Below are 26,328 nucleotides of genomic sequence, written 5' to 3' on the forward strand. Positions count from 1 at the left end.
GTTCGTTTGACTTTCGGTAGCTTCATCTACTTGCAAAAAAAAGGAAATAAGTACTAATTTTCCTCACTTTAAAGCAGTGTACTCATTTTCCCTAGATAAATCGATTCCCCGTTGGGCAGGGGTGGATTGATTTATTGCGAAAGTTCAGAGTTCGCGTGAGTGGCAAACCAAATTAACGACGTTTGCGTCGCTCGGTTGAACGCTGTGCCTGCGTGTGCCCCTAAATCTATGCAATGCGTTGGTGTGTTGAATTTTAATGTAACGAAGCGGTGCTGAACAGAACACGCTCTTCATACATTTCCTTTCGTCCAATTCATTGCTAGTTGTATAGCATTAAAAAGGATAGCTTTCCAACAAAAGACGCCTAATCATGCTTGATCCCAAACCTTTCGTGTGATTCGCGTGAAAACAGTACAATTCACTCGCTTCACATCGGCTGCCTGCGCCGCTAAAGACAACGAACTGTCGACAAAGTTTTATCATCGTCAGCTTACCGAAGCGAGCAAGCAGCCACCCGTACCACCCTGCAGTGCATTGTCTCAGGCGGGCTCGTGCCAAGAGAACAAGTTGTCAAGCGTTATCGTAATTTTATTTTCCCTCTTTCTCGATTGTTGCGCTTCAGTCTGTCACTCGAGCGCAAACGGGGCAAAAGTAAGACGGTGTTGGCAGGTCTAGCCGAGGCAAGGAATTTAATTTTCCCACATCTCAACGCGTGTTTGGGTGCGAGTGTGGATCCAGTGTGAACAATTAATCTTCCTCCTTTAGCTCTCGCACGCGCAGCGGGCCTTTTAGGCCTGCCACGCACTTCTAATTCAAAACCGCAACGAAGGGAAGAGAACGCTTCGACATGGTGGACGGAGGCTTGTAAGCCCCACATCAAAATACTTAAAAACTTTGCAAAGCATCAGGATCGGCCTGTGCCGGGTCCCGTGTCGAAGCATAACATACGGTCAGTAGTAGTGCCCCCCCCAAAAGAGTCTGTTGAAATAGGTTTGCTGTTAGAAATAAGCTTTTCCCGGTAAAAGTGTTAGCAGCAAACAGCTAAGCCTACCCTTGGAAACCGGACGTGCTTCCTCGAGCAGTAATATTATGGCAGCTCAGCCCGGGCTATGCAACCCCTTTTTACTGTCAGGCACGGAAATGGACAGCACGGCCCCACCACAGAATGGCCGTGGAGTGTGCAATGTAAAATACATTTTATGGAATAAATAAAAATGCGAAACATTCCGCTCTGAAGCTGCACGCACGGGCGCCACCAAAAATCCCCGACCTGTTTCTGAGTTAATACGCTGCGTCAGTAGGGTTCGTGGGTTGAGAGTAGAAGTGAAAAGGGGGAGACGAAAAGGTTGATTGGATTTGGTTCGCTTTTCCCGCTTGAGCTGGCAAAGAAAGCTCTAGTGGATGTTTGGTTCGCAGCTGTTAGACGCACAGGTGAGACAGATTAATTTAATGTAAGTGGATGAAGTTTGTTGTTCTTGCATAGGAAAATGTTTACTTAGAAGGGAATGGATTTATGCCACCGAGAACTTAGTATTTATAAAAAAATAAAAATAGAGGGAGTTAACGAACGCTTCAAGATGAAAGCGTGTTTTGTTGTTTTGGGTTTTCAATGCCAAACCATAATCATTTCTAAACATTTGTTTTTTTTTAACTAGATAACATCTTGCATGCCTTTTTAAAATATTGACAAATGATAAAAATGACCAAGTGCAATGAATGACGCAAGTACCGCAAGTTTAATTGACAAAACGTCCAATGAACGAAACCAATCCAAATGAGTCTTTGTAAAGCGGCTACAAGTATGCAACGCGCGCTGCACATTGAAACATGTAACTGTTTTAGATCAAAAGTCAACGTTTAGATCTAATTCAAATCTCACATAGATAAATTTATCGATTACAAGATTTTTATTGTTATTTACGATGTTTAAACTATTTTAAAGGCATTTTTCTGTACATTCTATTGACAAACCTTATTTTAAATGATTACAAATTATAATCATCATTTTAAGCAATACGGCAAAGCCGTCCCTCCTGAATAAAAAAAATTACAATCTTGACAAAATGTCTATATTTCTAAGGCAAAGCAACATAGAACTTCTACCTCATTCGCACTACTGGATTTTTGCCCAATTATTTATGTAAATTGCACTTTAATTTTGCCTTTGGCTTCTTTTATTTTATGAATTCTAGTTCTTTTTTTTTTACTGGCAGACGAAGGCGCGAGACCGTGAGCGGTTTCGGACACTCCTGAGGCAGGCCAAGACCGCAAAGCGGTTGTAGCGCCGGATAAGTAAGTAAGTAAGTTGTTTTTTTATGAATTTGCCTAAAATATATTATCTATGTATTTACAAATTTGATTTATTTAAATCGATGTATTGCATTGTACACGCACACGAAGAAAATAAATGTGAAATACATTCGCTATTGTGATGATTGTACAATGTGCTTTGATTATGATGATTATGAGTTTCTTCCAAGACACTCATAGATGACACATTTCCCAACGTACAAAGTTTAGCATCTGTTTAGGAACATCGCGATTACCCCACCAATCCAACCCATCTGGTAAGTAACGGCTCACCAGCAAAAAAAACGTTCGTGACCTTCGTGTAATCGCATTAGCACCTTTTACAGCAGTTTAGTTGGGGCGCTCCTGTCCCATCAAGCTGATGAAAAACGCGTCACGGAAGTCACTGGGAATAATTTATCTTCCTCTCACACACGAACGACTCTCTGTAAAAAGTCTTGCCCAATTTTTTTTTTTACACATAAGCAAGCGGGAAAAAGCTCATCCCTTAACAGAGGCTTTCCAACGGAGTAACATCCACAAAAAAAAGAAAGAAACCACCTTCCCAATTTGACTTTTCCTTTTGTTAGGTATAGTGTGGCTGTTTTCACACCCGCAGCGCAGGTGGTGGTGTGATTTACTGAATGTATCCATGTAAACCATCCTGTCGAGCTGTTTCACTCCTCTCTTTACTCCAGTCGTATGAGTGGTTGTTGAGCGCCACACACGCTGGCAAGGATATACACGCGAACCGGGTGTGCCGGTAACGATCGCGCCGCCCCCGGGTGATGATAATGACGTTGATGGGTTAATTCAGGCTCCATGCCGAGTTAAATTGAGCGCACCCAGCCCCGACGTAATGATGTAAGGCACCGATAAAGAAGCTTCCCAATTCATCCCATTTACTACAACACAAACATATACGAACACGCATAGAATTTTAGATTGTCTTCTTCCCCAGCAAAAAGCTCATCATCTACCCTCGATCTCTGTTCAATACTCAAACGCAGACTGGGATCCTAGAGCTTGGCTGCGTTCCATTCCATCCGGGTACCGGAAATTGAGCTTTGCGTGTATATTATGCCCGATCCCTTTTCTTGGCGGCGTGCAACAAACGTACCTGTAGCGAGAACGCCTTCTTCCAGGCCATGATTTGCTCGGACTGATTTCGGCACCGGTTGCGAAGCTCGTTGATAATGAGATGCGCATTTTTCATGTCTTTCGGTTCCTCCTGCAATGCAGAGCGCGCGCGGCAAAGAAAAGAAAGCGGCACCACGATAGCGCCCGGTTAGATAAGTATCTTATTTTTAAAGGGAAAATCATAGGCAAACACAAAGGAATACCCCGACCGGCGATCCGTATGCGATGAAAGGGCAGGGAAAATGAAATAAGGAACTCTCCACCGCTAATTGGATTATCGACTAATGCAAGTGAAGCAAACACGGGGAGCCAGAAAGTGAGCTGATAGCGCTTAAGACAAGCTTAACGCGTTTGATTGGAGTAGGAAAAAAAGGAGAGATCTTACGGAGGGCGGATTATTTAACGGATTAAAGCTGACCCGAAATTTAATCTTTTTTTTTCGCTTTTTTGAACACGGGCTTCGGTCTTCGCTGTGAACCTTAGTATCCTTTCGACCTTACCTCCTCATTATCACAGTGGTTGTTGTGCTGGTCAGTCGCTGCCTCACTCTTTACCGTTGTGGCCGGCATCTTGCGTGCGGGCGAAGCAGTTCCCGGTGTCGATGATTAATAATTCCAACCTTCCAGCACTATGAGATCAACCCGTGCTTTGCTAATCTAAAGTAGAAGCCTGTTGCATAAACGCACGAACGAGCTTCTTTTTTTTAACGTCTCGATGCAGAACTTGTGGATGTGGTCTACGTTCGTTCGAGCGGCGAACTGGCTGTTGCTGATCCACTGCGGTCGTTGCTGTGCATGATGATTTTCCCACTTTTCGCCGCACTATCAATCATCGCCGAGTGTGCCGGCATCGGCAACCGGTGTCGCATAGTGACAAATGATTACAGGAGAAAGCACGACGCGCACACCCTGCGTACGCGGCCAGCACTCCGGTGTGCGCATAAACCTGCAAAAAAGAGAGAGAGAAAGGGGGAGATGATTTGATTAATTTGCTAGTGCTGCAAAAGAGTGACAAATTCAGCGCTTCATTGAGCGCGTTCGGATGAACCTATAATTGATTGTTTAGATTTGAGAACGATTCTTCTTCACACAGATATCTTCATTTTTATTTCTTGCTTCAACTCCTTCGAAGGACTCACCCTCAGCACAAGCGTCCATACATCGTCGGATTATGGCAGTGAATTTAAGATTATGCACCAAAACCCTACCCTGCTTCTTGGAATTTCGACCCGAAAATAAGGCCCAGGTTACGGGAAAAAGAATTCAATAAATAATAACAATGCCACCGTCGGGTTAGGGCCTAATCTATCACACGCGCATACATCGCATAAACCCTCGGGATGCGTACTGGAATTTTGTTGGATTCAAAATTAATCACACAAGCTTTATCAAAAAATAATGCAACCATACATGGGCAGAGTGGTGAACAATATCAGCTCTTCTTATAAAAACATCAGCCAAACGATCACGCAGACCTGGACGAGAAGGCACGTATCCTTTTCTCCCGAGTGCCCTCTGGGAAGCGAATTCGCGTGATACGCGTGAGGTCAATATTTTTTGGACGCTTTTCCAACAACCAGAAAGGGGTTGCTTTTCCATAGACAAATCGAGCCAGAAAGGTACTCCATTTGGAAGGAAGCTTGAGCCGAGTAGTGATGGGATTTTCTTTAGAACCTTCTACGTACGTTCCTTTTCTTGTATGGAACAATCGAACTTATGTTCAAAACCTAAAGCCATATCAAGTAGGTTTTTGGTACGTGTTGATGTTAACCAGAGTGCTTTAAACTTCAAAAAACAATTGCATACGAGTGCTGGGATGATAAATTGATCTCTATAATTTGCTAGAAATTACTTCACGTTTATAGGCTAGTATCGGTTGTAGCTGTTGTTCTTTGAGCGTCTTATGCCTTTATAAGACTTATTTATGCAGGAATTTGATAGACAATTTCCATATTATTATTTCTTCTTTTTGGTATAACGACCAACGTGGTCATGCCGGCTTATACAAGCTTTCGAGACTTGATAGTATACCACGCAGCCGGGATACTTAGATCTCTTCTCAGGTCAGGACGATGCATATGAGGCTTGAACTTATGACGAGCATGTTATTAAGTAGCACAAGTTGATGACTATACTACCGGACCGTCCTGGTATGCTATTAGTTCATTGCAGTTGATTTGTGAACTGTATCCGGACATTGAAACATTCTTAAGTTTGTTTTTGTAAACTTAATATTGAATATGTGCCTTGGAAATATAAACAATAATATTGGGTCAATTTGTATACTTCTTTTATGTAAGATCTACTATTTTTATTTTCCCGTAGAATCAAAGATGCCTAGGTTCGTTCAGATTCCTTCTGAACAGAAAACAGAAAGGCGTTTTGCGTTTCTTACCGAAAAAATGGAATTTCCCCATCACTACAGAACAGAACATCTTACACACACGCATATTTGCATACAATTGGGGTCTCTGGAAGGGGTACGATTTGGGAAAATGAAGCTTAACATAGAGATTCTTGGGACTGCTGAGAAGGAAGATGTAAAATAACCATACCAAACAGAACAACTCAATCGCTTTCTGCATTTTTTTTTTAAATCCAATGGAACCCCCAATACATCACAGAGGTAAAAAGATGTTTTCATCCTCAAATGTACCGCGCGACGTGACTTTGGATAAGATCACACACCACCATGTGGAACCCGCACCAATCGCGTACCGATATATGTATAGTCTGATAACGAACAGCAAACGTAGCGCCAAAAAAGACGTGAGATCCGCTCGACAACATCGCCATTTGCTTCACACCAAAGGTTGGTTCAATCATCGAAGACATCCGCTCTTCACACGTCCTGCGGTGGTGGCAGCTTCCAGCAAATGTATGCTTCCTTCCCCGCGGGGCCCCATCATCTCACACTCACGAGACGCAGTTCCGGCTAACGTACTATTATTTCCAGCAAAACGCAGCACCGGAGGCTCGTCCTTATGCTTACGACGACCTCGCAGCGCTATATTGTTTCCACTGGCCTGCCCCAGAACGGGAGCGCATTTCCCTGAAGATAAACATGTCAATTAGGTGGAAATTTTAGCTTCACTTTTCGCTTTACGCCAGAGCACGCGCGCACCCGAAAATCGATAAACACCGCGCCAAAGACAGACAGAAGACACAGAATCATTTATCAGCCCGCTTCGCCTTGGTGCTGCTGTGCACATCATCTCAGTGGGATGACACTTTTCGCACACTAGCAGTGGTGCTTTCTTCTGGGCGGAAAGCTTACACGCTTTAACTTCTTGTTCCTTTTTGCTCAACAAGGAATTTCCATTGAATTTCCCTACTGTGTGCTTCTTTTTTTTCAACCTACACTACATTATGTTGTGCTATGCAGACGTGTTTGCCTCAGGTTTGTCGCTAAAGAAAGGCATAACCCTTGAACGATCTTCAAAGAAGCTCGCTCGGCTCCCGCCGGCAACAGCGTATCGATCGATTGAAACGGCGAAACGGAACCCGACCCGATCTGTTTCTGTGGGAAGCTAGGAAAAGGGGTGTCGATGGTAAGGCTAATAATGATTTCACCTGCCGTCTGCTCCAACGACGTGCGCCTGATACACACACAGTCATTGCATTTTAATGACCCTTGGAAGACACGTTGACTGCGGTGACGGTAGCAGCAGCAGCAGCAGCTTCATAAGACGCTACCATTAATTATGATTGACGAGAGAGCGCTGTCGGTGACGGTAATTCGACGACAGTCGCAACGGAGCTGTCGTCCAGTTCGGACGTGTTTTTTGAGCTCGCGACAATCTCAGTTGTAAGAACGATTTCCAGTGAAACACAGTTTGAGCGTATTGTGTGTGGTAGTTCCACGCCAATACATGTATAGATGCAAAATTGGTATATGGTGCCGTATAAGGCAGAACGCGGTGTGAAAAAGAAGAGGATAAAGAAACCTCCGAATTATCTCGCCTCTCTGAAAGAGGCATCTCTTTCTCTCTCGAGCGCGAACGAGGAGAGTGCAGCCATGCCTGCGAGGAAGCGTGAAGGAGAGCTGCTGGAAGCTACACCCATGAATTCGAAGAAGAAGGGTGCGGTGATTATTACGCCGGCTTTTGCCGACGACGGAGCTGTTAATACAGCAATGGATGGTGCTGTTGCACCAAATACTGCGGGAGAACAAATCACTCGCAAAGAAAAAATCCCACCCATTGTGGTGTCTGGATTAAATGAAGAAAATTATGCTTCTCTTTGTTCGGCTACACAGAAGGGAACCATAAATGCATCCTTCAACTTCACGGCAGGAAACACCTGTCGCATCAATTGTGCCACTAGAGCCGATCATCAGGCGATCAAATTGGAGTTGGCCAAATTTCAACGGGAATATTACTCCCATGACTTTAAGGCAGACAAACCCTATCAAGTTGTGCTGAAAGGACTTCGAATTTGGTTCCGAAGACCATGTTTCCGAAATGCTACGGAACCTAGAACTATTGCCATCGCAAGTACGTGAGCTGAAAGTGGGCGAAAGTCGTGGCTTATCATCCAAACTATTTGTTGTCTCCTTCCCAAAAGGCGCTACATCTCTTGAGGAGCTACAAAAATCTCCCACTTAAACTACACAAATGTAAAATGGGAGCGATTCCAGCCCAAACAATCTGAGGTAATGCAATGCCTAAATTGCCTGCACTTCGGACATGCCTCAAAACATTGCGCCATGACGCCACGTTGTGCGAAATGCGCTGGAAATCACCGGACACGTCAGTGTGATAAAGAACTGGGTGGTGAACAAACATGTGCAAACTGTCAGGGAAACCACAGTCCTTACAATAGAAATTGCTCAACCAGAATACTTTATCTGCAAAAACGCAACTTGACAGCGTCAACACCAAAGCGCTTTATTCCTGCGCCAATTCCAACCAGATCGTCATGGGAACAACCATTAAACTGGGTTGGACAAAACCACCGTCCTACAGGCCAGCATTTTTGCTCCTGTCCTGGTTGTCCCAACCGGCAGCAACAGGTCAATCGGCCCCAGACACATCAGCAGCCGCAGCAAAATTCCAACAGCAGCAGCGGCAGCATCAGCAGCAGCAGCAGCAACAGCAGCAGCAGCAGCAGCAGCAGCAGCAGCAGCAGCAGCAGCAGCAGCAGCAGCAGCAGCAGCAGCAGCAGCAGCAGCAGCAGCAGCAGCAGCAGCAGCAGCAGCAGCAGCAGCAACAGCCGCAGCAGCAACAGCAACGGTCGCAGCAGCAGCAACAACAGCTACAACCGCCCCAGCACCCACAAGGTCAACGAAACCAGCGGCAACAGCGACAACATCAACATCAAGCGCAGCAGCATCAACAACAACCGCTCTCAGAGGTTGTGACGATGGAAACGGCAGAGCATGGTGAGCTGTTTCAACATCATGACATGAGACAACAGTCCATCGTCTCCACCAGTGGGCCTCATCCAGCTCCAAGAAAGATCCACCGTCAACCAGCACAGGACAAACTGAATGATCTTCGATCTCGACTTGATGCTGAGGGCGAAGAAGAAGTAAAATCGCAATTCAGCGATATTGTCCGCCTGTGGGTGGAATTTAAGCGCATCTCGAAGATGTGCCCACCAGATCAAATTCTTATGAAAATGGCCGAATTCATCACGAGCCATCTTTAAGATGATCAAGTGCGCAACATGGAATGCTTGCTCTGTCCTACCTAAACGATTAGAGCTAATAGACTTCCTCCGAAATGAGGCTGTCGACTTGCTTGCGCTGACAGAAACGCATCTGAAACCAGAAAAATCCTTCTTTCTGCCAGAGCATACAGTAGTACGCCTTGACCGCCTGGATCAAACTAAAGGAGGAGTGTTGATTGCTATCCGTCGATCTTTAGCATTCAAAACACTCTCCCTACCTGACACACAGCTTATTGAGGCAGTTGGGATTCAAGTGCCATCAGCTGAGGGCAACATTGATTTCATCTCAGTCTACTGCCCGAAGCAGGCTCGCGACGCTGATGGTTCAACACAAATGCTGCAACGTGATCTCCGTATCCTCACACGTAGATCAGCTAGATTCATCATAGCTGGAGATCTGAACGCGCGTCATCAGGAATGGGGCAACGTCCGCGCCAACAAAAACGGGCGGCTATTGTGGGAGGACTCACAGGTGGGGTCCTACACTGTGGCTTTCCCATTTCGTCCGACGTACCACACAGGTAATTCCAGTTCAACGATAGATATATTTTTAACAAATATATCCAACCGCATTGATGTTCCGACCACTATCACGGGACTTTCATCTGATCACCTACCGGTGACGATGGGCATCAGTGCCTCGGGGTCACAAATCAGACGACAGCAGCGAAATTATCGGGAAGCGGACTGGCTTCGTTTTGAACACCACATGGGGGAGCACATCGATGCCTCCCCCTCTCTCGTTACGGTTGAGGATATCGACGCAGCAATCTCCAGCATCGTTGATTGTATGAGGGAGGCCGAGATACGCGCGGTCCCCTTGGTACACATCCGAGATAAAGTTCTAGAACTGGATGCGGTGACAAAGCGTTTTATACGCGTTAAAAACTCTTTCAGGCGTAGGTTTCAAAGGACAGGAGATAAGGCCTTCTACTCTGCATTCCGACAAGCAGCTAAACTGGTTGAGGCCAGACTCATTGAAGTTAGGAACAACCAGTTTGCGAACAGGGTACGTACCTTCCCAAAATGCTCGAGGCCCTTCTGGCGTATGACAAAGGTTTTGAAAGAAAAAAGGAAGCCCATCCCCATTCTTAAAAACACTTCTACTTCCGCTTTCACTCCTAGTGAAAAAGCTGAAACTTTGGCTTCTCATTTCGCGCTAGCCCACAGGCTTAGTGATCCACTCACAAGCCCGTTTGAGGATGCTGTTCATTCTAGCATCAGGGAGTTAAGTTCTGTACCTGTGGATACCACAGAGATTGACCGTGTCACCTGCGGGGAAGTTCTAAAAACCATTAAATACAGTGTTAGCTACAAGGCTCCGGGACCGGATGGCATATTCAATGTTATGCTCAAACACGTTAGTTACAGCACTGCCATCTTGCTTACTAGGGTGTTTAACAGGTGCCTTGAATTGGGATATTTTCCAAAAGTGTGGAAACTTGCTAAAGTAGTGCCAGTGCTGAAACCTGGAAAGGACCCATGCTCGGGATCGAGTTATCGTCCTATTTCTTTATTGAGTGCCATTAGCAAAATATTCGAAAGGATAATTCACACGAGGTTGGAGACCCACGTGTCTGCTAACAACATCCTACCGGACGTACAGTTTGGGTTCAGGAGGCAGCGGTCGGCTGCCATGCAGTTACAGCGAGTGATGCAGATTGTTAGCAATGCCAAAACAAGTGGAAAATCCACTGGCATAGCCCTTCTAGACGTGGAAAAGGCGTTCGATAGCGTTTGGCATAATGGTCTCATTTACAAACTCAGACTGCAGGGTTTTCCTTCCTACTTGGTTCATTTGGTCCAAAACTACCTCAGTGAACGAACATCGGCTGTTTACGTGAATTCGGAAAAATCCGAATCATATTCCAATTGTGCGGGTGTACCACAGGGGAGTGTTATCGGTCCTCTGTTGTACAATTGCTACACGGCCGATGTTCCTTCACTGAGGTCAGGCACGGATCTGGCCTTGTACGCGGATGACACTGCCATCTTGTGCTCAAGCAGGACCTTACGACACGTTGGTACCGGACTTCAGAGAGGCCTTGACACGTTTGTCAAGTATCTGAACGACTGGAAAATTAACATAAACTCCAACAAAACTCAAATGCTATTAGTCCCATACAGAACTGGCACTAGAACTTCCACAATAGAGCGTAAGGCTGGAAATATTAAAATGGGTCCCATTAACATTCCATGGACAAGCACCGCACGATATCTAGGTGTAGTTTTTGATCAGCGGCTCTGTTTTAAACATCATGTCCAAAACATCAAAGTCAAGGCAACCTGGATGCTAAAGAGTCTATACCCTCTCATCAAGCGCAAATCAAGTTTGTCACTGGAAAACAAAAAGATTATTTACAGTCAGATTGTTTTGCCATCGATAACCTATGCATGTAACGTTTGGCATAAATGTTCAAATTCCAATTTTAAATCGTTACAAACCATTCAAAACAGGTTTTTGAAATTAATAATGAACTTTCCAAATCGGTACCCCACCACAGATCTGCATGCACAAACTGGTTTGCCCATTTTAACGGAGAAGATCCAGGATATCCTAGAACGACTTCGACAGACCTGTATAAATTCGGATTCGGATAGTATAAGGAACTTATTTTAGTACTCTAGTTCGCAATTAAGTTAGGTTAAGCTAGGGTAGTTAGTGTAGTAAGCTTTTGTAAATATTCTTCTCCTATCAATTTCATTATGGATTTTATCCTCACAGTAGCTAAACGCTTCATTTACATAGCCACTCTGTGCTGTTATTAAGGAAAACATTCATTTTCTTCCTCAAACAAAAGAAAAGCTTGAGCTGTAAGTTCAAACCCCTAGCGTAAACACCACCAGGCAGGAAACCTAGTTAAGATTTCGTCAACTGAACTGAATCAATCGATGTATTCTAGTGTATGAATAAACACAATCATTTTTTGCTCTTTAAAAAAAAAAAAAAGACGGTAATTCGATTTGCGAAAACAAACATGAAGCATAACCTTCAAGACAACATCATTTACAATGCTTATTAACAACGTGTTCGTCTATGGTTGGTTCGACAGGGCGTTAATAGGATCATTTTAATTGAGATCACTAGTGGTTTTCGTACTGTTGAATTGCATAATTATGTTGTCTTAGATTTAAAAGCACCATGATCAATATTGAGTCGCCCGATTTCGGCTTTTCCATAAACAGCTGCCGCAATCATTGCGTGTCTTGCCAACAATACATAATAAAACTCTCACAACTCTCAAAATAACATCTGAGAACGAGTTCTTTTCCCAACGAACAATCTTCGATTTCCACTGCCGCGCCTGTTGCTGTTGCTCGGAAGAACAGTCGGAAAAACTTCAACCCATTTCCATTTATTTATTCGCTCCTCAATCGGTTCGAAGTTTGTTGAAAAAGCATTCAAGCCAATTCCCCTTCCTTCACCGCTCAAATTCCGCCCCAAAACGCCATCGCGCATGGTTCATTCGTAACTGCAGCAGCACAATTCAAATTTCCCCTTTCCTTGCGACTGTGCTCCGGGACACGACGGTGGTCGGTGGTTTTATGTTTGTCCTTTCTGGAAGTACGAAGCTTTGAGAGATCGGGGCGCTGAAAACACACGCATACCGGGCCGGTCGGTCGGTTGGTTGGTTGGTTGGAATTTATTCATTAAAATTGTACCCCATTTCCGTCTGCAGCAAAAAGCTTAACGAGTTTCGGGCATTACTGTGTGCTGCTTTCTTCGTTCTCTTGCAAACCGTAAACCTTTTGGGTAGGAGTTTTTTTTTTCAAGTGCATCCAAGTATGAAGACCGGGTAAACTTATGATTTCGGTATATTGTTGGGATTTGCTGTTTTGCTTCTCCAATTACGGGGGAGTCGGTGCACCGTGCCAGTCTTTGGCAACGGCACTAACTCCAGAAGGGCAGCGCAGTACTTTTGATTTGTTAGCTTTTTGTTACACACAGCCAAATACATCAGCTGGATGGAGAAGAAGCAAAGAGAAGTTTTCTTCAGTGAGTTGCCAGGTATATCCGGTGAAGCGGCGAGTAATAAAAGGAAGTGAGGCTGCACCTGAGATTGATTACGTTTGAACTGTGGCAAACAGTCGTAGAACTTTATTTTCCTAATTGTTTTCCATCGATTCCAGCATGAACAGCATGGACAAAAAGAGGTTTTCATCAGGATTTTTCAATAACTAATTTAAAATATTCCACATATATATTTCCCAAATAACATTGAACTGGATTTGTAGTATGATTCCAATTTAACAAAAGATCTGCTTCAGAAATTCCAACAAAATTTAAATAAACAAAAGACGTTCGTTTGCTTTGAAACGAACTTCGCAGGGCAGGAAGTAAGGCTTCACTTCTCCATGTTCGCATTATTGGATATTTCCGAGAAATCTGAATTATATCGCAAAGCATTCTACCTTTTTGAAGGCCTACAACATATCGGGTATCCATGCAAGCAAAGTCCCCTTCTCCCAAATGTCAAAAGACGAGAAATTTCTTCGTAAAGTTCTTTGAACATTGACTATTTGAACAACAAATGACAAAATGGGTCGTTGAAAATTCCTAGTACAAAATTCTATGATAACAGTTTCTAGCACAACTCATATTGAGATCAAGGAGTTAGGATATGCCTGATACAGGAAGTTGAGTTACAATACTGGTCCTAGGACACAAACTACCAATCCACAAACTACCCCACAAACGTTTCTCTAGATACATATCAGTTTTTTCTGCACGAAAACTCGTTCTTTCGAAGAGCTATTGTCTACTGAAGCAGTAGACAAACAAATGTAACTTACTACTATCGCACATTCTATTCGACTGCCCATTTCATTGTTCTTGCACATGTTTTAATCCGTAATAGAAATCCGTTCAAATAGATGAAAAGATTTCGAATTCCCTTTCTAACTTTAGTTTTCAATTTGAAACCAACTAATTTCCAAAGAGGAATCCATTGGAAGGTCCCTTTTGGGTTGTTCAACATAACACAAAGGTTGGGGTTAAAAACCTCAATGACATTGACGTTGTCTCATACAGGATGTGTCACGAAATAATGCTTAAATATATTAACTTTAACACGCTAAACTAGATCGACAACAACAACATATTATATAATTCAATTGAATATATCATCAATTTAAAAACTTCTCTTGTTCTCCCACGAAACTGATAATTTGACAAAACTACCAGCAACAACATGAGAGACAAGACAAATTAATAAAAAAAAAGAAATGAGGAATAATATTTCCATTCAATTCAACACCCATTGTAAATAGATCGAAATGCAATCGATCACCTTGTCATCTACAGTTGTATGCATATTTTTTCAGGAGTAGTCGCTTTTTTAAACAAATTTATTTAGTCTACAGGTTACTAATAAGTGGCAAATAAGCTCAAAACAAGCAGTGAAAACTCACGTCGTTTTGAAAATTTCAATAATTTTTGTTCATGTTTCCTTTCAATCATTCATGAGAGTGATGTTTTGAAAGTCCCAATGCTTCTCCTCTGTTAGTATTTTCCAGCTTTGTTGAGATCAAAACTTTATTCTACAGCTAGAAGGAGAATCAACTAACGTGCAAAATACAATCAAACATAACTCACTTAAGTCTTAAGAAGCCGAAAGATTTAAGTAGAAATCTGTATAATTTATTTGCAGATGTCTGTTAGTGTTGCATGCATGGAAAAGAATAGGTCGTTGTTTATGAGTAAAACATTTTGAAGAAATAAATTGATCACCAAAACTCTCGTATTACATAAAACCACAAAGCTAAACGTGTAAAACTAAACAAACAAAAGCTATGTTACCTAATGAAACAATTTTCAAGCCACCCGCGAACTCCACTCGCCTTAATGTGTACTATTTTGTCCCGCAAATGCATAGTAATTTCGAAATAAATATAACTACTACGCACATCATTCAGGACGGCGGATGCCACCGGCAGCAAAAGAAAGCCTCCTTTCGATTTAAAACATTTCCCCAGAAAAACCCTAAAATTAACCAAAACGGAAATGGGCTCCCATATAATCCACCGCACGCGTTTCCCAACGGCTCATCTTTTCCACTCACATTTGGGCCCAGGAATTTGCACACAAAGTCATCGAAAATGCTTCCCTCGTTCGAGCGCATAACTACACCACACTGGGCTATCTAGAGGGGTAAGCTGAAGCCCCTTTACTTTTGCCGCCTTACTTTAACGATGTAAGAATTGAAGCTAAAACAGAAAAAAACACCCCGAAGGAAACGGGGGGGGGGGGTCGCAGCATCAAAATAAAACCTCTCCCGCCCCTGGGGTGCATTGCACATGACAGCAACACGGCCGGTAAAGCTCGCTTTCACTGACCAACCCACCCCACGCCACCTGCAGGGGTTGCGCAATGCGAGCGCGAGCTCAATTAGCTACAATCATACATTGCATTAGCGTGTGTGGGTCATTATTATTGCGCCTCTTTCACTCTCGTCAGTCGCGCACTCGTGAGCCGTACTGTGGTTAGCCGATGCTATTTGTTTGCGATTTTTGCTTTCGCTGTCATCCTCTTCTGTCATGCTCGTTTTGGAGGATTGCTATCTCCCGTGCGGCAGGTGACGCCTGTCCTCCCGCTTTTTGCTGATGATGGCGATGAGATTTTGCCGTCTCGCGCTGATATTGGGCCGTCCCCCTGCGGATGAGTGCCCCCGACCATTGGAAAATGGCATTCCCGCGCTATGCGCTAATGCGGAGGGGTTTTGCACCGAAAGCGACAGGTGTGGAGTAGCTTCCTATAGGTTCCCATCACCCTTTCTCTGGACGCTGCCTCGTCGAACACGTGGACGCCGCCCTGTTTCATCATCTAATTTGACACGACATTTCATATGGTGCTCGGAGGAATTGCAACAGTTTGTACCACTCGCGACAGCTCCCGATGCGATGCCATAACACACGATGATGCCAACACACACGGGTGATGATGGTCACCGGGTGCTGCTACCGGCAGAGATATGTCTCCCATGACAATGTGTGCTCCACGGTGGTGGTGGAAAGCGTAACGTAATTGTTACAATTACACCCAATGGCTGCAGAACAGCGGGGTAAAACACTCCAAATCGTTATCTCAGAATTGCCAGAGACCATGCCCAGAGACCTCCCCCCACCACACATCATAAATGCAACGAGCGTGTACCGGACCGTTGTTTACAGATGTTCTTTCCGGGCCGATCCTGGCGGACATTAAAAGCATGATAAAATTCAACCAACGTCCAGAATGGATGCGAAGGCAGACCCTGAAGAGATTAAAAAACACACCGTTGCGGACATTTGGCACGAAATATCAATTACGACCGGAGTACGATCGCCAGCAGAATGTCCTCTCGCAACAGGTTTGGCAACAGGCGCCTTCGATCACTCAGAAGCACCGAGCTCCGAAATCCCATTTTTCATTCCCGTATCGGTTAATGATTCGAAGCACGTGCCTCCCACACTTTATTATAGGGCCAGCTTCTCGCTGGCGCATGGCCAGAAAGCTCCGAACCTTCAACCTTAATCTAACCGGAGGGTAAGAATAATTGCTCACCATTTCCTTCCCGCCGCTGTTACGTGATATTATTTGCGGCGCGAACTATTAATGTCGAATTTATTTCCCCTAACGCCCCTTCCCTCAACACGACAATAAACCACGAGGATGAGGCGGTTTGGTCCGGTGTGTCCAGGGGGTCTTCTGGAGCACGCAACAATCTGTTGGCGTTGTTTGTATGGTTTGTGGAATGACGTTTCCAGATCCGTACCGCACTCGGACTGTATCCTGCGCTCAGGACAGTATTAAAACGCCCGCAAAACTGCCCTTGCTGTGCCCTGGTTCGTTGGCGTAGGCACACAAATCTCAACGCACACCTCGGCGGACACTAAAGAGCTCCCAGGTTTTGCTTATCGTACGGCACAGCAGCAGCAAGGACGGTGATTTATGGTTTTCACCGTAGATAAGATATATCCGGGGCTGTATTAATCGGGTGTTGTTGTGTCCGTGGTGTGTTTTATGCGGCCAATAGCCAATGTGCGTGTGTTACTCGTTTTGTTTTGCAGTTGGTAGGTAGTAACGATCGATGCGGAATCGCCCCGCCGGCCCGGTCAATACGGACAGATGCAAGCTGTTTCTGTCCTGGGATTTAACTTTGGAGCTCAAAATCTCAAAGATATACAGCGGGATGTTGGGAGGGTTGTTTGAACATTCTATAAAACGTTTTATGGTTACCTTTTGCTTTCAAGAGAGTCAACGTACTCCATCTCAGCGATTCAAAAGGATTAAAAGCTTATCCAAATTAAAGCATTCTTTATGTTGGGAATTAGATGATCCCAACATATCCTTTACGCAGACCTTTGCTTGATTTCTGTGCGTATGTTTGGTACTTTTAGTGTTGAAATACATGTTTCTGGATCTTTCAATTACGAAATAAACTCCTATATTGACTAATGGGTTTAGCTTAGCTAACCTTTTATAGAGGATGTTACAACTCCAACAAATTCTTCTTATTTTTGTTTTTTTCCGAAAAGTTTGAGTTTTAATAATAGTTTTGTTTATGAGTGTGGCAATCGGCAGCTGAAATTATATAAATAATGCTAAGACCGCAAGCATCCAAATTTGAAATTGAAATGTTTATAAGCCGACACATTGAAATGTTGCCAATGTGCAGTTGCGAATGTTAAATCTTGTATTTTTAATATTTGTACCATACGTGTGTAATCATTTTGTCAACCATACGAATACACAGCAAAAAAGTAAAAATTAAAGTAAATGAACTACTCCTCGTAGATTATCCAAGGACGAATTTCGACCTAAGATGCATTTCCCAAACGAACACATACAATAATATCAAAGTCCAAAGTTTCCTTCAAACGTTGAAATTCAACCTTTAATCATCTGGGTATGGCTGTAATAGAGAAAATAATCTTCATTTGTAATACTATATCTCGCTCTAAATTAGCAGCTCTGAACCATACAGAGGATACTGATTATGATGTAGATTATCCTTCAACAAATTAAAAAAAGCTCCGATCGTGTATATTACACGTTAAAAAATTTCTCTATCTTTAACGACTCAATCTTTGCCATATAACAGAGCTAGTTTTTCAAATATTTTCTCTCCTACACTTTGCAATGGGTAACCGGCTGCGTGGTTTCTGTTTCATTACTCTATTCAGAAGGCTTTTGTGTTGGCGAACGCGCCCCGTGTACGCAAGTATCTCGAGGGATCTTCCCAATTGCACGATGGATGCGTTCTGCTCCGCTTGCCGTACATAGAAAAGCTTTTGGAGAGTGCGCTTCTGAACAACGAATGCAAATGAAACAATCTCCAGCAGGCTTCATTCCCCCAACAGACAATGGAGGCGACCGTGGTTGAAGGCTATTATGTTTTACACAATGAAACAAGGATGAGCTTTTATATAAGTCATTCTTATTACCATCCCTACTGGGTGGAAGGAAATTTCAGAAACAAACATAAAGCCTCAGCAAGAGTAGCATGTGTCATAACCACATCTCGTGCTTTTGAGTTCATTTCAGGTTTCTTTTGTCATTTTGTTTATTTTTATAAACCATATTTTCCTATTTCAAACACCATCTCAACAGTAGAAATGATGTCATCCGTATGAATTCTTTAATAGCATTTTATTTCGGCACAGCGTCATAACAACTGTCACAACCAAAAATCACGTTTTCCCACGCACGATTTCAGATATTGTGTTGCTTGCTTTAACAAGCTCCTCCACCCAAACAAAAAAAGGGTCACCGAAGGAGAGTTGTAGGCCGGCGAAAAAGTTTTCCCATCCAGATGAATGGTGAAACCACCACAATGCGAGGACTGTGCGATAAAGGGGGGGGGGGGGGGAGGCCAGATTAATCAGCACCTTTCGCCCGCGCAACAAATGGCAGCTCGCATTCACAACGTGCAGCAGATTGCTTCCTCTTGGAGCGATGACGAAGACATTCCACCAGACAACCTCTCCACGGCACGGGTACACCTACACGGGCCGTAGGTAAAAGTAGAAAAAGGACACCCAACAAACCATAAATAGAATCCAAGGAAGGTCGCTTCCTACGTGTAGCGGCGCATCAGGTCTGTAGCATGGGACAGTGGGAAGATGCGTGCGCGTGTTTGTGCATGATGAATTTTACGCTATTACGAGCACATAAGAGGACGAAAGGGATTTTTCACACATAGAATAAAATGGACAGTTTTGCAATCAGTGCTTGTTTGCAGTGAGAATCATTATAAAATGATAGGCTAGAACGAGACGTTAAAAGACAGTGATAGTTGTTTGTCAGCCGGTCTCGTAGTACAGTCGTCAACTCGTACGACTTAACAACATGCCCGTCATGGGTTCGATCCCCAAATAGACCGTGCCGCCATGCGTAGGATTGACTATCCTGCTATGGGGGGAAATCAATTAGTCATTGAAAGCCAAACCCCCACTAGTGGTACAGGCCTTGACCGACAACGGTTGTTGAGCCAAAGAAGAAGAAGAAGAAGAAGAAGAAGAAGAAGAAGAAGAAGAAGAAGAAGAAGAAGAAGAAGAAGAAGAAGAAGAAGAAGAAGAAGAAGAAGAAGAAGAAGAAGAAGTTTGCGCTATTGAAGGATTATAATTGTTGAAGGTAAATGAAGAGTAATCTGACCTGACAATCCGGTTCGAAGGACTATTTTCCGCTTGAGCGCTGTGGCATTGGGAATGATCAATCGTTTGATACGATTTAGTTTACAAGTAAAGAGCACTGATTGTAATGAAACCTTTAAGATTCGAAGAGAGATAGTTTGAAATAACCAATGACAGGTTTTTATATTTATGTTTACTAATATCACGTTGAGAGAGTAAGAGTGACCCGACAATCCGGTTCGAAGGACCATTTTAGGATAAAGCGCTCTAGCATTGAAAATATTGAATCGTTTAATTTCAATATAATTGTAATGTCATATGTTGTTAATCGGTTTACAAATAAAACGACCAATGTGCAATAAAACCCTAGAGTTTCGAAAAGAGCACTAATATGTAAAGATATGGGGTTTTATTATGTAAAGCTCAATTATATTCATTCAAATTCACAATGAGGAAGAAAGGAAGAAATGTGTATGTTCCATACGTTAGGTAATTGCATTTATCGATGACCAAAATACATTTTACATCTACATTTTCACATAAAAAAGGGAAGACAAAATTTAAAACAATCTTTAATTAGCGAGCGATTGCTTAAATCAGGTTGTTTTAACAGAAAAAACACATATTTCCGTCTTATTACTGCCTCTAACCACTGCTTTAGCTGACATTTACGCAGAAAGCCAATTTAACGTTGCATTCAATGCGAACAAACTGTGAATTTGTCAACAGCTCACCGTTTCATTGGAGATCAGACACGTTGCTATTTCCCGCTATCGTTATCGTTGCTATTTCCCGCAAAATTTCTTTCGTAACGTAAACACACCGTCCCGAAATAGCAATTCCCTTGAAATGTAAAACCTTCCTGCTCACTGAAAATGGGATATTCGAAAAATCAATTTTCGCCCGAAAGCAACCTTCCACGAAAGAAAAAAAACCCTCCAAATAAGACGCTACTACCACACCGTCTGATGGAATTTCGATAAATGTTCCTAACTTTCCCAGCAAACCCCTGGCCAGGCACCGTCCTCCGCCATCTGCAGCGGCAGCAAGAGCAAACATTTGCATTCCAATGAACGCAGCACACATACCTGGCGGGTCGTGTGGCAAACATATCGCTCTGCCTGCCTGCGCACAATTCTCGATACGACCTCGGGCGGGCCCATCGTTTTCCTACCAGGAAGCAGCGGCCGTCGTCTTCCACCGGTCCCACTCGCTGGCACCGTGAATCTTCCGGTGTGCGTGTCGTCTGGACGTTGCTGTCGCTGTGCCGTGTGTGCGCCATCATGTTTAACGCGCAGCATTAATGTTGTTTGATCAACTTTTCAGCATCCACCGAAACTCACGGAACCACCACGGGCTGGGCAGTGTCGGGAAAACGCACCAAATGCCGCAGTGTGTGCAGTTAGTGGTGCGCACATTGACCTAAGGCTCTGCCTAGACATTCTCGTGTCTTTTTGGGTAGTGGTGGACGACGCACATTTTTTTTAATTTTTCGGTCATACACGGACTACAGGACCGGGACGCTCGAAGGCACACGGGGCTGGCCGAGCAAGACGACCGTAGAGCCGTTACGGAGGAGACGACCTGGGGACACATTGCCGCTGGTAGGCAGGCTTTTAAGACGAGCACGAGTGTCTCCCCCAGCGGAGTGTGTTCTAATGGAAAATGCAAACATTACCAATTATCCAGCACCAGAGGGGTGAAACTGTGGTGTTTGGTCGCGGCGGCTTGGAATGGTGGAAAAAGAAACGAAATCCTCTACCATAAGACACCGCCACACGGCCGGGGCTATTTGTCCACTTTCTTCTAAAGCATGAGACGCGGAAAGACCCGGCAAACCACAAACACTCGCACCTGGACCTGGAGACGATCGTGAAACCAAGCGACACACGCTAATCGGATCCGAACGCAGCCTACTGGAACATGACCTGCACGGAATGACGGACGCAAAGAATGCCGTCCAGTACAGCGCACCACCACGGGTACACTCGCACAAAGGCCCACGGAGTGGTTCTCCCTTCCTTGCCGGAGGATGGAATGGAATGGAGCGAAACCAACGGACCGGAAACCAAGCACTGACAACCGCTTGTCATCAGCCTGTGTCCGCCTGTGTACAGCCGGTCCTCTCATCCACCAGGCCTCGGTCGCTCTCCAAGCTCGTAACAATGACACAGCCACGTCTCACCACACGGCTCGCAAAAATGGCCGCCACGAGACTAAAGACCCTTAAAACGAGCCCCCCACACACGCCTAGTGACCGCCACTGGGGTGCGGGACCATCTTACCGCATCATACACACGCCGACGAAATGACACATTTTACTTACCGGATAATGGTGCGCGGCTTCTTCCCCGCCGGCGGATCCTGTGTGCCGACTACTTTCTTCCCCCCCCCGCCAACCGGTCAGAGATGAGGCTGGTAAGAAAACCGTTGGCTGAGGACTTTAATCAGTCTGCTTCCTTCCGCCTTCCGTTGCTTGAGCTGCTGGCGTCTGCTGGAATGGAACGAGCAAAGAAAACGAGAAAAAATGTTACAGAAAAAATAAAATCATAATGACGGGGAGGGCAGGAGGGCTTGCTCTGTCTCGGTACCGAAATGAATAAATTACACAGCATTTAGCATAGAACAAAAGAGGAACACTTTCGGTTCGTGCGCTTTGGCTTGGCTTTCGCACGGGAAAGTGAGTAAGTCACACGCAACTGCCGAGCGCAACAAAGAAAGCATGGGCTCGTTTGGATGGGTGGTGAGAGCAAAAAACGGTTATAAATATTTAACACACTTTAGGGTAATGTTGAAATTAAAATTGAAACACTCTGAGCGATCACGGCAATCACACTCACACAGACAGCCTAAAAAGTATCCTTAATCGTGTTCTTTGCCGAAGGTTACTGTCGAGCTCTTTGGGAAGTTTCGCGCAACAGAGCTTTCCTTTAATCAAGCTCCGGTAAAGTTTGCTGAAGAAAATGTCCCAACTTCTTTTTTTTACACCTCCCCAGTGTTGGATTAAAATAATCTGACCGTAGCAGATAGAAAAACTCTTACCACAATAAAGCAACTATCTGAAAACGAAGGACGATTGTATTGTATATGCCGTGGCCGTTGCTTCGGCGATGCTGGAGCAGAGTTTAACTTGAAGGTACATTGCGCCAAAGATGCTAAGAGACCGAGCGCCCCTCCCGGTCAGGAAGACACTCTTAATGGTGTGTGATTTATTGTTTGCCGTTTTCTACTTCCATGGAGCACCAGCAGTGGGACTGGCGTGACAGGGAATCCTTTCTTTTTATAAAGCCAAATATAGTATGCTGCTTCCTTGCTGCGAGGATGACTTTTCTTACAAGTGGAGCGAGATAAAAAGAAAGCTTGGCATGCAGGGAAAGCTCTTACACGGACTGCGGATATTCTTTCTGCGGTGAATAGTGCATTTTCTTTCTGGTACGATTGAGAAAGCCACAAAAGAAGGCAAACGTATGGGACCATGGGGCAATATGGACATGCTAGAGTAGCTTTCCGTTTTTTTAAATTAGTACTGTGAAAAGAGAACTAGGCTATCTGTCATGTCAACCACCAGTGCTGCAAAATGTCATGAGCATCACAAGATTTTCACCAACGAAAACATTGAACATATCCGTGGTGCCTTGATGCGCATTGCGGATACTCAATGAAAGTGCGTCATGACATGCCGAACACGACATGCGAGTGTGCTTGAGTCAAACGCGAAACTCTGACTGACAAGCTGAGCTTAATGCCGGCGCAAAAGCATTATCATGATTTTTTGTGCCTGTGAACAGTGCTGCCAAATGCCACTGTTTCAGTCACGTGTTGGTGACTTGACTGAAACGAAGCTCAAATCAGCTCACTTGCACTAAGATGATCAGACACGAGACTCAAACAGTTGGTGGATCAATCACATGCTTGGTGACATTTTGATGAGCACCCAACTCTTGTCGCGACCAAGTAACTGACCAATAGTTGGTCGCACAAAATGTCACAAAGCATGTGATGGTCGCAAGAACTGTTTAAGGTCAATTACTGATCATCACAGTTGAGCTCGTGACGCTGACATGATTTTGTTTCAGCCGGAATTCGTCATGCCTATGTCAGTGACATTTTGCAGAACTGATCACAATAAAAAAAAAGTCATGACCAAGCGATGGTCGCTAAATTGTCATGAAGTATGTGTTGGTCACACCAATCGTTTTGAGTATCTACTCTGATTATCGCAATTGAGTACGTGACGCTGATATGGATTTTGTTTCAGTTAATTTTTTTATGACATTGACAGTAACGTATTGCGGCACTGTCAACCACATTACAGATGGTAAGTCTTAAAAATGGTCTGTTCATTTCCGTTTTTTTACTTACTTCCAGAATGAAAGAAATATTCTGTTTGGACTTTTAAATTAAAATAGTAGAACAGAATAGAACAGTAAACAGTAAAACAACAATAATAATTCGGTACTTCTATCCAATTCACTGCATAAAAACGTCTTAAAATGATTTTTTTGTAAAATCCAAGGTCCATAAGATACTTATAAATTTATCATAAATAAATTGCTGTGCAAGTTCCGAATTTAATTCATCATTATTTGAGAGTTGCGATAGTATACCACGTGCAGTATATATAACCACTTTGATCAATCCGGAAAAGCAAGTGAAAAGAGTTGATTATGAAATGAAAAATATGACATATGCCCTTCCATTCCGCAAGGATGAAATGTTTGATTATATTTAATGTTTTCATTTGCATTTTTCATCCTTTTTAACAACGGTTTTAATTGATAAATTCAATAATCTCTTTTTGCTTAAAACAATATTGCTTGACTTAAATTTAAAGCGTTTTATTCAATGGAAGATACACTGTTAAAAATATCAAAAAAAATTCAAACAACCTTGTAGCATTATTAAAACATGATATGTTTATCATACTATCTGCAAAATTGTGGAAGACATTATTAAGTCTTCAATCATCATTTTAAGGCATCACTTCATTAACTCCTGGAATGTTTCCAGCATTGCACAAAACATTCATAATAGGGTCCAGTAGCTAATAAAAATATATTTTAATCTTAAAAATTAATTTCAAATGTGTACGGACTCTATTTTCAAAGATGTCCACATCACCCTTCTATCCTTAAATGACTCCCAGTGCTGCCATACCATTGCCGTGTGCCAATCCTCAAACTAACACAACTACCCGGAGGGAGAATTTTGTGTTAGATTTCCCTGGTGAACAAAACCTGTAGCTATGTGCAAACCGAAAAAGGCATCGTGTTAAAAATTGTGAGGGTTTTCCAAAGGTTTTTTTTTTTGATAACTTCCGTCACAGAGCCATAGCGCACTCTACGTCACCAGAGTGCATATCACATAAGCGGGGAAACGGAACAAAATCGCTTTTCCCTATCTTCCTAGAGTGCATTTTGGCACCTCATTCACACTTTGATGCAATGGGACCGAGTGTGTATGTGTGTTGGCTCATTGACATTCAACCAAAGACGCTCGCCGCCCTCGAAAGCACGAAACGTCCTTCACGGAAAAGCAGGGCTTCGTTCACTTCCTTTTTTGCTGAGCATGCAGCATGCACCAGCGGGGATGGGAAATGGTCGGTGGTGTATCATTTTCACCGCACAAAACCAAATACGAGCGCCTCAAAGAGCCGCCCGAGTGCACCTTTCCCACCCTCAGCATGCAAGCGCGCACCACGCGGAAAGGAATGTGCAAACGCGAAACTTTGCAAACCGAGCGCCACTCTCCTTCCCTCGCCAATGCAGCTGATGTGTGCAAGCCTTTTTTTGTTTTTTTGAGTGCCTACCATTGTCTTTGTAGGCATTTTCGAACGGGCCCAACCATTGAAGGTAAAGTGGAGCTTTTTCTCACCCCCTTAGCATACTCCAGAAGAGCTCCACCGACGATGTAACTGTAACCGCCCGCCTCTTCGCTAGTTGACGGTAGTATTGGCAGCGGGTTTTAATTGATTGATTTTTCGCTCGCTTCTCACATGCAAATTTTTCGTCAGTCTCTACTGGTTTAAGTGACTTTTTACACCCTCCCCCCTTGCCTTACCGATTTTCAACCTCCACTCCCCACCGCTCTGTGTCTGAACAATGTTGTTACTGCGAGGGAAAGAAGGAGGCCACCACAGCAGTAATTAAAGTGCACAAAAGAGGGAAAATTGTGCTGACGTTATGTGCGGTACCAGCGCGAGTGCGCGAACCGGTGAACGATCATTAAGAAGCATTTCCCCCACTTGACAACCGTTGGCAGTAGTAGAGGTAGTAGTAGGTACACCAACGAAGGAGCGGTGCTGAACCCCATTCAAATCGATTCAATCGACCTAATTTAGAATGAGCGTAATGTGTGTGTGTGTGTGTCAGCGAGCTCATTAGCTGCAGCCAACAACCGCGGGCGAACGAGGCGAAAGCAATTACATGCACTGCACTCGCTGCAGCTACTGCACATTTTACCAACATTTTACACGGAATTTCACTCTCCGTATGACATCGAGCGACGTAATAAATTTCATTCCCTATTTTGATTTGGCGAATCATTCCCTTCAGGCGCAGTACAGACGCAGGGTGGTGTGCTGGGAAAGCTTTTCCTTGCTCTAACTTTTTTT

The 26,328-nt window shown here is 43.9% G+C and overlaps 1 protein-coding gene across 4 annotated transcripts in view; it reads right to left on the reverse strand.

Moving 5' to 3' along the window:
• LOC120902064 overlaps positions 1-26,328 on the reverse strand; it is a 79,489-nt gene that overhangs the window by 4,987 nt on the left and 48,174 nt on the right. For 3 of the 4 annotated variants that reach the window (XM_040310544.1, XM_040310543.1, XM_040310541.1), the window contains 3 exons: positions 22,042-22,209; positions 3,930-4,374; positions 3,410-3,520 (listed from right to left, as the gene is read on the reverse strand). In XM_040310544.1, coding sequence (XP_040166478.1) covers positions 3,410-3,520; positions 3,930-3,998 — 180 coding nt within the window. In that variant the 5' untranslated portion in view covers positions 3,999-4,374; positions 22,042-22,209. The remainder of the gene's footprint in view (positions 1-3,409; positions 3,521-3,929; positions 4,375-22,041; positions 22,210-26,328) is intronic. The other variant, XM_040310542.1, reaches the window with a different exon arrangement.

Source organism: Anopheles arabiensis, chromosome 3 (genome assembly GCF_016920715.1).
Source record: "Anopheles arabiensis isolate DONGOLA chromosome 3, AaraD3, whole genome shotgun sequence".
NCBI lineage: Eukaryota > Metazoa > Arthropoda > Insecta > Diptera > Culicidae > Anopheles > Anopheles arabiensis.